Raw genomic sequence first — 12,614 nt, forward strand, 5'->3', positions numbered from 1 at the left:
TTGCATCTGTGTATTTGAACCTGTCACGGAGGTACACAGACTTTGCGTCCAGTGAGGGAAGTCTGGCGGGCATGATCTTGCTATCTTTTTGTCGACTCGGTAAAGGTCTGCAAACATTGCTGGTTTCTGCATCATGGTTTTCAGCACAATACACAATTTTTCCCATACAGGTCTTGGAGCTACTTGGAGCTGGTCCTTGTGCTGGCAGACTCTTCCAAACTTCATGATTAACAGGTTGTCTTTGTTTCTCAAGGTGGATTATTTTACTATTTTCACCTCCAGGAACTCTTTCCGATTCAATTAAGGACAACATGTCTTTCCTTTCAGTCTCACGAAGTTCCTTTTTCTCCTGCTGTTTTTGTTGGATTTGGGAATCCCACGAATCAGTCAGAGTCTTGGTAGCTGCAGCTTTTTTCTCTTTCTCTAGCTTTTCGCGGTTTTGCGCTGCAGCTTCCCGATGTATCCTTTCTTTCAATAACCTGTCCTCCATAAAAGCCCTTTTGTTTGCTTCTTTCTTTTGTATAAGTGACAGTTGGTCATACACAATTTTTTTATGTATTTCACGACTTTTGTCCTTATCACTGTCTTGGTCTAAGACCGATTTATACTGAACATCTCTTCCTTTATCAGTCACATTGTCCTGTGTCTTTACTTTCTGTTGAGGCTCCTTCTTCTGTCTGCTTTCCTCAGCTCGATATCCAGGAAGCACCCCTAGCCTTTCAGTCCTGCACATGTCACTACTCTGTTTCTGTTTCTGTTCATATCTGGCAGCCAATTTATCTGCCAGAGGGTTTTGCTTCTTAGTTTTCACCCGCTGATCTATTTCATGTAACATTTTGTTACCTTTCTCCTTGGCCATATTGTTACAAAGTTGTTTTGGCTCAGTCTCGTCCTTTCTCAAACATTTCTGGTCTTTCAATTTCTTCTCTCTTCTCATCCCAACTTCCTCAATTTGATGGAGTCTATCTGACTCCATAATGGCAGCCATTTGTTGCCTTGCAATTTCAGCCTTTTCCTTCTTTTCCTGTTGTTTATGTTGAATTTGAGCATCCCATGTGTCGGTCAGAGACTTTTTCGAATTGACTTTCTTTTCTCTCTCCTGTTCTTCTTGTAATTTTTGCCGTAAATGCAGCTTAGCTCTCTCTTTGCAACACTTTTCCTCCAAAAGAATGAAGCTTGCAGCTTCTTTCTTTTTTAAAGCATCCAGATTGTTATAAACAATCTTCTGACAATCCTGTAGAGAATAAGACCCTTGCTTTTTATCTTTGTCCATTGCCATTTTCTTCTGCCGCTTATATTCCACTTGTCCATCCCATGCATCAGTTAAAGACTTTTGCATTTCGAATTTCTTTTCCCTCTCCTGTTTGTCCAGTAACTTTTGAGCAAACTCCCGCTTAGCCATTTCTTTACGCAACTTTTCCTCCTCTAAAGCGTCTTTGGCCATTTCTTTTCTCTTTATTTCCTCCAGATTTTTATAGGCCATCTCCTTACATCTGTCTTGAAATGTATTCTTTTCTGGTACTTTTTTCTCCCTCTTTTGTTGAACATTTTCTGAATGAATCCCATTACTAATGTTCTTACATTTTTGCCTTTCCTTTATAATCTGTTCCGTTGGATTTTTAGTAACTTTTATGGCAATTTTCTGTTGTCTTTCAGGTGGCGAGGGCTTTTTAAACCATTTGTCATGTTTGTCTTTGGGAGCTTTTTCTCTGTTTGTATCAATTGGACCTAATGTCATAAGTTCCTGTATTTGAGTCTCTTCCATTGCCCTGTTCTGTCTCTCTCTCATAATTTCCACATCCCGTTCATAAGCAGTTGGGTTTTTAGGTCTCTTTTCTTGCGCTTTCGGAACAATTGCCTCATCTTTTTCTTTTATCTCCTGTTGGAATCTAATTTCATTGTCCATAGCAATCATTGTCTCTACTTCATACATATCCTCCATTCCCGAAGGGAGACTTGGTCTGTATCCTGAGCTTCTGCTAACATCAGAATTGGTTGTGACAAAATTTTCCTGTTTGTCATCCGATTTTGTCAATTTCCGTCTCTTCTGCTTTTCTTTAGGTTTTGGTCTTTCTTTCATTTTCCGTTCAGCTTCTATGTCTTTTGTAAAATTTGGTAGATGTGAGATAAAGGCGTTTAAAAAACAATCCTGTTCTTGAAATTGGTAAGCGCAGTTCAGCTCTTCATTCACTTCTGTCATTGTCCTTAGCAAAGGAATAACCTTCTTGAGTAATCTACTGGAATCCATCTTCTGTTTCTCTCTTACACTGGTAAAAATTCAGTTTGCTGTAAATAAGTCTTGGTAAAGTAAGTTTGCTGCTACACCTCTGGCTCTAGAACACAAGTAACAAGATATTCAAGAGGTTTCAGAGCTGATGTCACAGAATCTATGACACAAAGCATTTGATCACAGTGACATCATCAGTTAGACAGAAGTGTAACATTGGTTGCTATTGCTATGGTAACCAGGAAAAGCTCTGAAGTGATTCACACTTTCTAGCAAAAGAGACGTTTCAAACCATCAAAACATTTCCAAATAAATTCATTCATATTAAGACAAATGTAACTATTTTCAACAATTTAGACTGTCTTCAGCCAATGTGGCTGTAACTGATAAAGATTTAACAATGTGCAAAACACAATCACCTGGTTTCCCATTAAATCTACTCAACAGTGTTTTCCTCATCAAAAGAGGTTTTTGATGAGGAACCTAACTGAAGTTTCTCATTTCTTTTGTTGGCCGCTATCTAAGCTACGCCCTAAAGACGGCGTTTCCAGCGTGCCATTTCGTTCAAACCTAGCTTTGCGTGTGTGTAATGTGTCTCTAATGTAAAGCGCTTTGAGTGGTCAAAATGACTGGAAAAGCACTATATAAGTTCAATCCATTTACCATTTTAACGGATGCTCGATTTTCTGTTTTTATGGTTATGTCCCACAAACCTCTCCTGTTTATTATGTAGACTGTTTAATAACCAGGGGCTGCAAAAACACTGCTGGTTTATGTTCTGTAGTAAGACTGGGGCAGTAATAAATAGAATCGGATCACCTGGGAGATAAAAATATCATTCTTCTCCTGATAGCACCCTATAGCTCTGCAGAACAGGAAGTGATTTCTCGTAGCGATAGGACAGACTTACAGATTCTGCAGATGACAAATTTTGCCGGACAATACATTGTTTTAATAATTATTGCGATAAACGCTAATTTTTCAAGCAATATGTTGATAATATAATGATATTGATAACACTGACATCTCATTGCCAATTTCACTTACACGTCTTTGTAAATGACAATAAAATAAGTCTAAGTCTAAATATTGATGATGGTACAATAATGCAAGTACGCTCTCTCAAAGACTGATAAAGTTTAATTTTGTAAAGAACAATTAACGCTGGAACTGGGAGTTATCTAAAGTATTCGACAACCAAAAACAATGACTAAAATGGAAATTAAAAAACAAAAAACTACAACCGTGACCGTAAATAAAATGTATTATGAAATGTCTATGACCAAAATTGTCCTTCAAAAAACATTAATCATTAGAATGGAAATTATTGAGTTCATTTTCATTTATCATGTGGTTAATTGCTAATTGCAACAGACATTTTGTTTTGTTAAATGTCTATAAATATCTGGTTCCAGATGAGGACATATTTTTATTACTTGCTTAAGAAGAAATATTTCTAGTTTAGTGAAATAAAGTAAATACAGCTCAATCCTTCCTTTATTTCTTTTTATTTTCTTTTGCAGGGATTTCCTTCATTTTTTTTTTTTTTTTTTTGGCTGATCCAATTTAGCACACTTGATTAGAGAACCATCCAGCCAGGGGGCTTCCACTGGCTTCAGTGAGCAACACAAGAATAATAATGACGCTAAAAAATGTTTTTTAAAAAGACCCTTTATCTCACTGCCAGTCGCTAGATAAGAGTTAACAGGATTTTGCAGACTTGGAGAGAGGATGCAAAGCGTTGTTGTGGCTTTTCTGCGCGGAGGGAGTGGGATGGTTTGTGTTTGTGTTGAGCTCAGTGCTGTCTGCCTGTCTGGATGTCCTGAAGGCACTGGAACCCTTCTACAGAGATAAGAGAGGTGGGAGTAATGTGGAAGCTACAGTAAAAGCAGCTTCCCAACCTCAGGACGGCGTCAGAGGGCGGCGGGAGGCAAGAGCAAGCGCTGGTCCTGTGATAAGGAATGTGAGAGGTGAGAGATAGCCTGCAGGAAGTCTGGGCGGGGCGGACCCACACTGCTGCGCAGCGCCAACGCCTCACAAATGTGTGTAAATACGAGTCATTTGTGCTATATTTGGGACAATTTTCTCGTTTTTGAATGTGATATATGCAGTATATGCGGCAAAAAACCCTCAAGGACACACACATACACACGCGCACACACTGTCAGTCTCTATCACTTTATTGCTTGTCAGGGATTCTGGCATACTCAAATACAGTCCTAGTCAAAGCCTGAAAAGAATGGTGGTCAAAATAGTCAATATCTCGATCTAATCGATTCTGAGAAAATAAATTATTCAAAGATACTCATTTCTGTGAAAATCCATCCAAACAGACCAATTCTCATTTGTCTAAATTGTCAAACTTCTTTTGGCCCCAACACAGCAATAAGAGCTACAGTATGTAAATTTTTATAAAGAATAAACCAGGAGGTGTCATTTTTAAACATATTTCTATAAACACGAGCTGAATTCTGACCCACTTAATTGGCTTTTACTAAATTAAGAAGGCTAAAATATTGTTGACTTGCTCTTTACTAGAAAGAAGCCAGTGCCTTTAAAAAAGTTGCTGCTCTACTGAACAAAGTATTGAGTATTTTTCTTAGCATCTGTATCGCATTTGAAACTTCAGCATCAAGACAATCCCACCAACAAGTAATTTTCACGTTTAATAAAGTCAGATTTAGATTTACAAAACTAATCTGATCTTTGAAAATGTATTTTTGCATCACTATACCACTACTATTATATTAACTGAAAATAGTCTCGAAACAATATTATAGTTTATCGCAATATCTTCTCAAACAATGTATCGTCTAGCAAAATTTGTTTTTGACAAGCCTACCTGAGAGATGCATTATGTTTCTTTTGCTTCATCTTTAATGTGTCAACTGGAAAAACTTCAGTAAAGTTTGGGCTCTGTGATATTACAACAAACTATAGGCAGAATTAGATGTGGCTTCTTTGTCTCTACTTTTTCTCCCATAGCAAAAAGCTGACCACTGCAAATGATGAAGGGTCTGATTCCACTGGCTTTTTTTTCATAAGTTCTGACATTCAAACATGCACAAGATCAAACAGATAGCTGTCTCTCTTTGACCTTCGGCGCAACCTCCTGCAGCTTGTAAGCAGCATGGGCCCTTACGACAGTCCAAGATCCTAACGAAGGAGTTTGGAAGCTGGTTTTATTAAGGAGGTTGGGGTTCTGGTTTTGCAGAACGATTTGACGTAAATGCATGTGTCAGATGTGGATAGCGTGAATCATCGTGACGCTGATCAGCAACCTGAGCCTAATGAATTAATTACCAAAGCATTTAACTGCATGTCAGTCAGAATCCCATTACTGATGCTATAATTTCACACCGAATAGTTTGTAAGCCTGTTTGAAGTTTCTGACAGTAATGTTAAGTCTTGTTATTTAATCCATAAATGTAAGTAACAGCAGATTAGTGTTGGATGCAACAATGCAGTCATGATCCAGCGTGAAAATGTCACTTTGAATGCATCACACAAATACCCATATATTTATTTTCATTTTCTGTCTCCACTCTGGGGCGCGTAGCCAATCAGAGACAAGAAAAAACAAAATGGAGCTCCTGGATTGGAAGGCAGTCATTTCCCATTTTATAAGTTAAAATATACTTTTCCCAAATATAGCGTACTATTTGAGCACATGAGCCTTAGTTTGTGATGTTCAATGTAAATTAATAAGAAAAAAAAATCAATCAACAGTAACTCGCAACAAATACCTGAAATCATTATTTCGGCATATTCCGATCCCAAAATGAGCGCGAGAGTATGGCGTTGTTTCCACCATACTCAAGTTTTATGCATCATTGTCCACAAATCATCACAAAGCTCTAATTTACAGCAACAGCTCTAGATTTAACTAAATTATATACATTTGTTGTTTTTTTTTTAAATTGGCCAACAGGATTACAGCATGAGACTTTCCACCTGGTCAAACACAGATTAGCTGATCCCGTGTTAACGTCAACCTCGGCGTCTAATCAGAACCAGACAGACTGAAAACGCAGCCAGTACATCAAATCTATTCATTCCACCACTCTCACTTCATGAACTTTTCCAATTTTTTATTCTTTTCTTAAATAATGTTGATTTCATACAGGCGGTATTCTTGTAGCTCCATGCATGTTGAATAGCAATCAATAAAGTCAGCTCGACCTTCATTTAAAACGTACAAAAAAAAAAAAACTTAGGAGAATGTATTAAAAAAAGCACGCAGTACAAAAAGCATCCAACAAAAATGAAAGTCACAGAGCGAAATTAGCGGCGGCGAGGCTTATTTCCACCGCGTGAGCCGCAGAAATGACCTGCTTGTGCGTAGCAGGTTCCAGCCGAGCGGTGAGCTCTGGGAGACTCGGCGCTGACCCTCGGCGCTCAAGGCAGTCAATTAAAATTGTATGATCAACTGTGTCAAATGCTGCACTTAGGCCTAAAAGGATTCGAGACTGAGCAATCTCGTGCATCTGCTGTAAAAACATGGTAATTTGTTACTGTCATAAGGGCTTTTTATGCACTTCTTAGCACCACGGAATGTGAGCGGGCTTTAAAAGAGGAGGAAGAAGACAAAATAACGTAAATATAAGTAATAGTTCAAATGACAGATGTGTCTTAAAGTACACTTCATTACTTAGAAACAGCTGGAAATAGATTCAAATTGTAGCAAAAATGTGCTATTATGTCCAGCCTTGTGACTTGACTTTTTTACTTTAAATGAAAGCAGAAGTCATAAGCGGCAGAAAAACTTTTCTTTTCTTCAGGGGAGTGAAGGCTTACAACTCTCGTGCCTGTAAACTATGAATATTTCAATCGCAGCTCGACTTTGCTAAACACAAAGCAGCACTTTCATCCATGGCTTTGCAAATAGCCCCGCCACACACACACACACACACACACGCAAAAAAACATGTACACGCCGACACGTATTAGTCGAGTGTTAACTCACAGGTCAAAACGAAGATTCTGCCTCTCCTCGAAGAAGTAGTCCACAATGAATTTGCGGACAAAGTCGGGATTGAGGGTGTTGTCTATGACTTCTGTCCTGCCAAACTGAAAGAGAAATCAACCAATTAGCTTTTACTATTGTTTTAGTGCTCGACAGATTATTATTGTCACCGTAACATAATGTGCATTGTTGTAAATAGACAAAACAACATGATTTACCAAGCTTAAAGCAGTTTAAAATTCTAAGAAATGTATGAAAGGATAGGTGAATAAAAATGATTTTTTTAAAATCCATGAATATTAGAATATTATGACTTTAACGTGACTGGAACCTTTGTATTTGCGAGTTTCTGGTACGCTTATAAATCCGATACAAGCAAAGGTAGAAATGTTACCTCTGGTAATTCTAGTGTTAAAAAAACCCCAAACAATCTGACAGGACGTCGAAAATGACTATTTTGGTGCAAATTGTGCTAAAAGGAGTTAGACTGTTTGAGTGAGGCAAAACTATTCAAGCCTAAAATATCCATCCATGGGGTCGGGACGGGTACTGGTGCCTAAAATATTATCTGAATAATGTCAATAGGATTTACTGACGATTAATTGGCTAAAAAAAATGTTAGCCACTTTCTGGAGACAATTCATTTAACAACTTAAACCTTTTTGATCACGTATTAGAAATATAAGGAAAATGAAAATAAACAAATATTTCAATTCCTTTTTTTAAAAAAGAAAAACATTTCATAGCCTAAAATGCAACATTGCATTTTTTTTGTGAATGCTGGATCATTTGTACCAAAGGATGCATCTGCAACAAAAACCCCCCCCAAAAAAACCCTTTAACATTGACGTGAAAACCTTTTTTCTTTTTTTGCTTAACTGTTTTTGTTCTCCAATTAATGGTTGGACAACAAAAGGTGCTTAATAGGAAATTTTTTGTTGTTTACAAAATTTGAACTATGGAAAGCTAAAATCAAAAGAAAAATCTTAAATGTAAACCGTACATATCCTTGGTACAGTTTTGGGTTAATCTATTTCAACAGATGGTCTTTTTCTCCAGTTTGCAATCAATCAATTACTAATTTAGTTGACAATTATTTAAATTAATCAATGAATTGTGGTTAATTGATTAATCATAATCAATTGATTAATCATGGTTAATCAATTAATCATGAACAATCACGATTAATCGTTTCAGCCCTGCCAGCTTTCAAAAAATCTTTATGGTGCTACAGCCTAGCGAGCCATTCCACAACCAACCGTCTCACTCTGTACTCACCTCTCGCCATTCTCTGTTGGCGATCCCTTGAGTGTACAGAACACAAACTGTTGAGAAGGAAACAAAGGAGGGCAGAGAAAAGGAGAGGGTTAGATTCAACTGAGAGTATTTAACAGCAGAGAAGCAACACACTGAGGTCGGCCAAGAGGGAGTTCTTTATCCACATCCTGACGTGACAGAATCTTGTCCTAATTAAATCCAGATGGAACTCTACCTCACAGCACAGTGATATTTCACGGAGTTGGGGGGAGTGAAGGACCGTATTCTGATGGGACTACTCGACGTTTGTAGGAGTCCGTGAGTGTTTCCCGAGGATGGACCATGAGAGAGAACAGAGCCAGGCAATCAACTGTCACTAATGTGACATTTCATTTGCATTCAAGCAGCCTTTACGGTATTCACAAACACGAGCCCCATGTCAGCCAACATTAAGTCAGAAAATCCAGTCACACAGCACACTTTTATATGTGCTACCTGGCAAAATGCATCCAGGAGGAGAGCCCATTGTGGCTGGAAAAAACTGAGATAAATAACTCCTATTTTACTTTAGAAACACTACATCAATCTTCTTTCCTGTTGATCTTTTACATTTTTTTTATTTCATGTTTGTTTCATTTCTCCCACAACATGACTAATGCAGACTCCGCAGATGTTCTGGTGAGATTATGAGACAAAATAAAGGGAACATGTCAGTTTGGAAATAATGCAGTTCTATAGAATAGCAGCCAATTCTGCTCGATTCTCATCTCTCTTTAGTGTTCCGTTTGGACTTTCTTCCATTGACTTGGTTAACTCTGGTTGAATTTAAACCAGGCCAGTCAGAACAGAAGGAGAAGTTGTGACCGCTGAACGATGTTTTAGAGTTGGAGTCTGCCTGCAGTTTTAGCAATAGCAGCAGAAAAGTGAACGAAGCCGTTCAGTCCATGTTGGCTTTCACATATTGAATCAACATTAACAGCCATCTTGTTCAGCACAACACTTCTCTTACAGTGCACAAAAAGCTCTTTTGTTATTTATTTTTAGCATTTTATTATCCTCTCCAGGGTGCACACTGCCTCTCGCCCCATGACTGTTGAATATAGGCACCGGATACAAGGATAAGCAGGCAGACAGTGGGTGGTGGGAGTTTATTTTGTAAGTATTAAGAATATTTTTGATGTACAAGTAATAAACTTCCTATAAATTTTGATTTGTCGTTGCCACAATACATTCCAAATTATTTTTAAAACCCAACAAAACTGTCCATGTCGTCAGAATCGTTACCATTTTCTCCACAGTTTTTTTCAATGGAGGCATCAATAAATTTGAAAATATGATTGCTGCACTGACTGTGTTCAGTTTTATCCTCATCACAATAGTACACAAGGCATCGTGATAAAACTTTAAGTCCATATTGCTCACTCCTAGTCAAAAAATTAAAGGCATTATTAAAACGTAATAATTAGGGATGCACAATATATAGGAACCAACATTTGTATCTGCCGATAATGGTCAATTCTGACCATATCGGCATTGGCTCGATAAATAGAACTGTGCCAATATTAACAGACAATATTTATTTCCAAATTTCTTTTTTTTTTCAAGATGTCAAAATGGTAGTGAATATATATTATACATATGATGAATATCGGTTATCAGCCAGAACAGCAATATTAATGATATATCAATAGCGGCCTAGTTTGTCATATCAGTGCATGAATAAGGAGTAGCTGTTGCTTTTCTGCGTAAAATAAAGGCAATTAGATAATGTCATACACTCAAATTTTTGTGTAAAATACTTTAATACCTTATTGTTTTACTTTATTGTTTTAATCCGACGACAACCCATATTTTATTAATCAATCAATGCATTGATATCCTATACCTTGGAAAACATCTAACTAGAACACATCACAAGGAGAGCAGACTACCTGCTTCCAACAGATTCCTCCTGAACAGCTGTAATGACCAACTCTAATAGGCCAAGAAAAGCAACCTTTGATTGTCCTTGTCTTGTTTTCTTATAAAATATCTGAAAAAAACCCAGCATGGATGCATCTGGGATCTTACGTTCGGTTCAACATTGCCGCTATCTTTGGTTCTGACTTGGAAGACTTTATTAAGGATAAAGAATACTTTTGATTTCATGACACGAGGTTCTGATTGCAGAGGCAACACCTTCCGAGGCAACGTGCATCATCATTACCTGCAGCAGTCATTAATTGCAAATTTATGCACATGTTAATATATGAGCTGCTTACGTACTGATGAACGGACATGAGAGAATTAATCATGGAATTATGAGCTGTTGAAGATTGAGAGCGAAAATGATCTCCAGTTTCAAAATCAGATCTGATTAATTCTATTTTTTTTTTCCTTTGAACAAATTTGATCATTTAGACAGGAGCTGATGAGCCGACATGCTCTGGATTTTACTGATAACTCGTGAAATAGTTTTGTTGGTTTTTCTTTTCAAACTCCAGCCTTGAATATATAGCTTTGGTGCAAACAAAACAAAACAACAATGCCCCTGTCTGCAGTGCGAATGCAGAAAAATGTAAAACAGGAAAATCGTTGATGGTGTTCGTAACTCTCACAGTGGCGCAGTTGGTAGAGTTGGCAAACCCAGGATCAAGAAGGTCCTGGGTTTGATTCAGCTGACGGCCCGGGGTCTTTCTGCATGGAGTTTGCATGTTCTCCCTGTGCATGGTGGGTTCTCTCCAGGTTCTCCGGCTTCCTCCCACAGTCCAAAAACATGACTGTCAGGTTAATTGGTCTCCCTAAATTCTCCCAAGGTGTGAGTGTGTGTGTGAATGGTTGTGTGTCCTGTATGTCTCTGTGTTGCCCTGCGACAGACTGGCGACCTGTCCAGGGTGAACCCCGCCTCTCGCCCGGAACGTAGCTGGAGAGGAACCAGCAACCCTCCCTGAACAGAAAATGGATGGATGGACAAGAAGGCAAAGATCTTACAAAAAGAAAGTTTGTCAAGCTGATGTGCTGGAAAGTTGAATAGAAATGTGTTAGCCAAACTAACACATTTATGATTTGTCCGCTGTGTTTATGAACGATAAATCTCAGAATGTGTTCCAGTGAGATGCAGGGCTGCAGGTGAACCAGGTGCCGGGGTCGTTGGCACCAAAGGCAGCTCTTTTCAGTAGTGCAGCTGTTGAGAATCTTAATGCATGTTGATAGAAGGGTGTCGAAGCACATCTGACTTACAAATTGCTGAGCAGCTGCAGATCGGTTAGACTGTCCAAGCCGACCAATGGCCACTTCATTCTACAGTATGTAATTTTTGTTTTTTTACAATAAAAATTGTGTCCTTTTTACATATTGGTTAAAATCCCCATTAAGTCCTGACAGCATAAGACAGTTCATCTGTGGGGGAAAAAATCGAGCTCCTGTTCCTTCCCTCGATAGTCCTGCTGTCATCTGCAGAAATACTCCGCTCTGCCAAAAACTACCTATCAGAGGCAGGAGGAGGGCCTTAGCGCTGCCAATTATGCTCACATTCTCTCCCACTTCCTCTCTGCTATGCTACAGCAGGTTCATCGCAACAGAATAATGAATGATCAGGCTAGTTAGCATGGCCACCAAAGACTGTTGGCTGACCACCATTTCTACATTTAGCAGGGCATACACAAGATTTATTGACAACGCTAAACCGCTCCTCCTGGCTCTGATTGGTTGTTTTTGATCGGGACCAGTGCATGTTTTTCAAATGTAAAAAAAACATATTTTTGCAAAGGTTAGGTACTGCAGCTTTAATTTGTTCTCTGTAGAATACTTTGGTCACTCCTGACCAAAAGTAACAAAAAAGTCAGTCTCGCATCTTAATGATCCCCAAGACTTTTAGGAAAATATTCTGTGGACTAATGAGGTAAAAGTTCAACTTTATCAAGGATGTGCTGAAACAATTAATCGTGATTAATTGTGATTAAACGTTTATTGAAAGAATCGTCAACTGGAGAATACAGACGTCGAAACATGCCAACTGCTAACAGCGGAGTAATAAAGCCAAAATTAAAAAAATATCTAAAAAAATATCTGAGCAGTTAAACATTAATCAATAGAATACTCGATTACTAAAGTAATTGTTAGCTGCAGCGCTGCATGCAAATTCCATCACATCTGATGTAAAAGTAACACCTTATTGAGAAAAAA

General features: G+C 38.2%; 1 protein-coding gene across 4 annotated transcripts in view; it reads right to left on the reverse strand.

Moving 5' to 3' along the window:
* Nucleotides 1-12,614, reverse strand: part of LOC122835273 (copine-8-like) — a 98,053-nt gene that overhangs the window by 63,751 nt on the left and 21,688 nt on the right. For all 4 annotated transcript variants that reach the window (XM_044124192.1, XM_044124191.1, XM_044124193.1 and 1 more), the window contains exons 4-5: nucleotides 8,472-8,518; nucleotides 7,194-7,297 (exon numbers count right to left, since the gene is read on the reverse strand). In XM_044124192.1, the coding sequence (XP_043980127.1) occupies nucleotides 7,194-7,297; nucleotides 8,472-8,518 (151 nt within the window). The remainder of the gene's footprint in view (nucleotides 1-7,193; nucleotides 7,298-8,471; nucleotides 8,519-12,614) is intronic.

Source organism: Gambusia affinis, linkage group LG08 (assembly GCF_019740435.1).
Source record: "Gambusia affinis linkage group LG08, SWU_Gaff_1.0, whole genome shotgun sequence".
Taxonomy (NCBI): Eukaryota; Metazoa; Chordata; class Actinopteri; order Cyprinodontiformes; family Poeciliidae; genus Gambusia; species Gambusia affinis.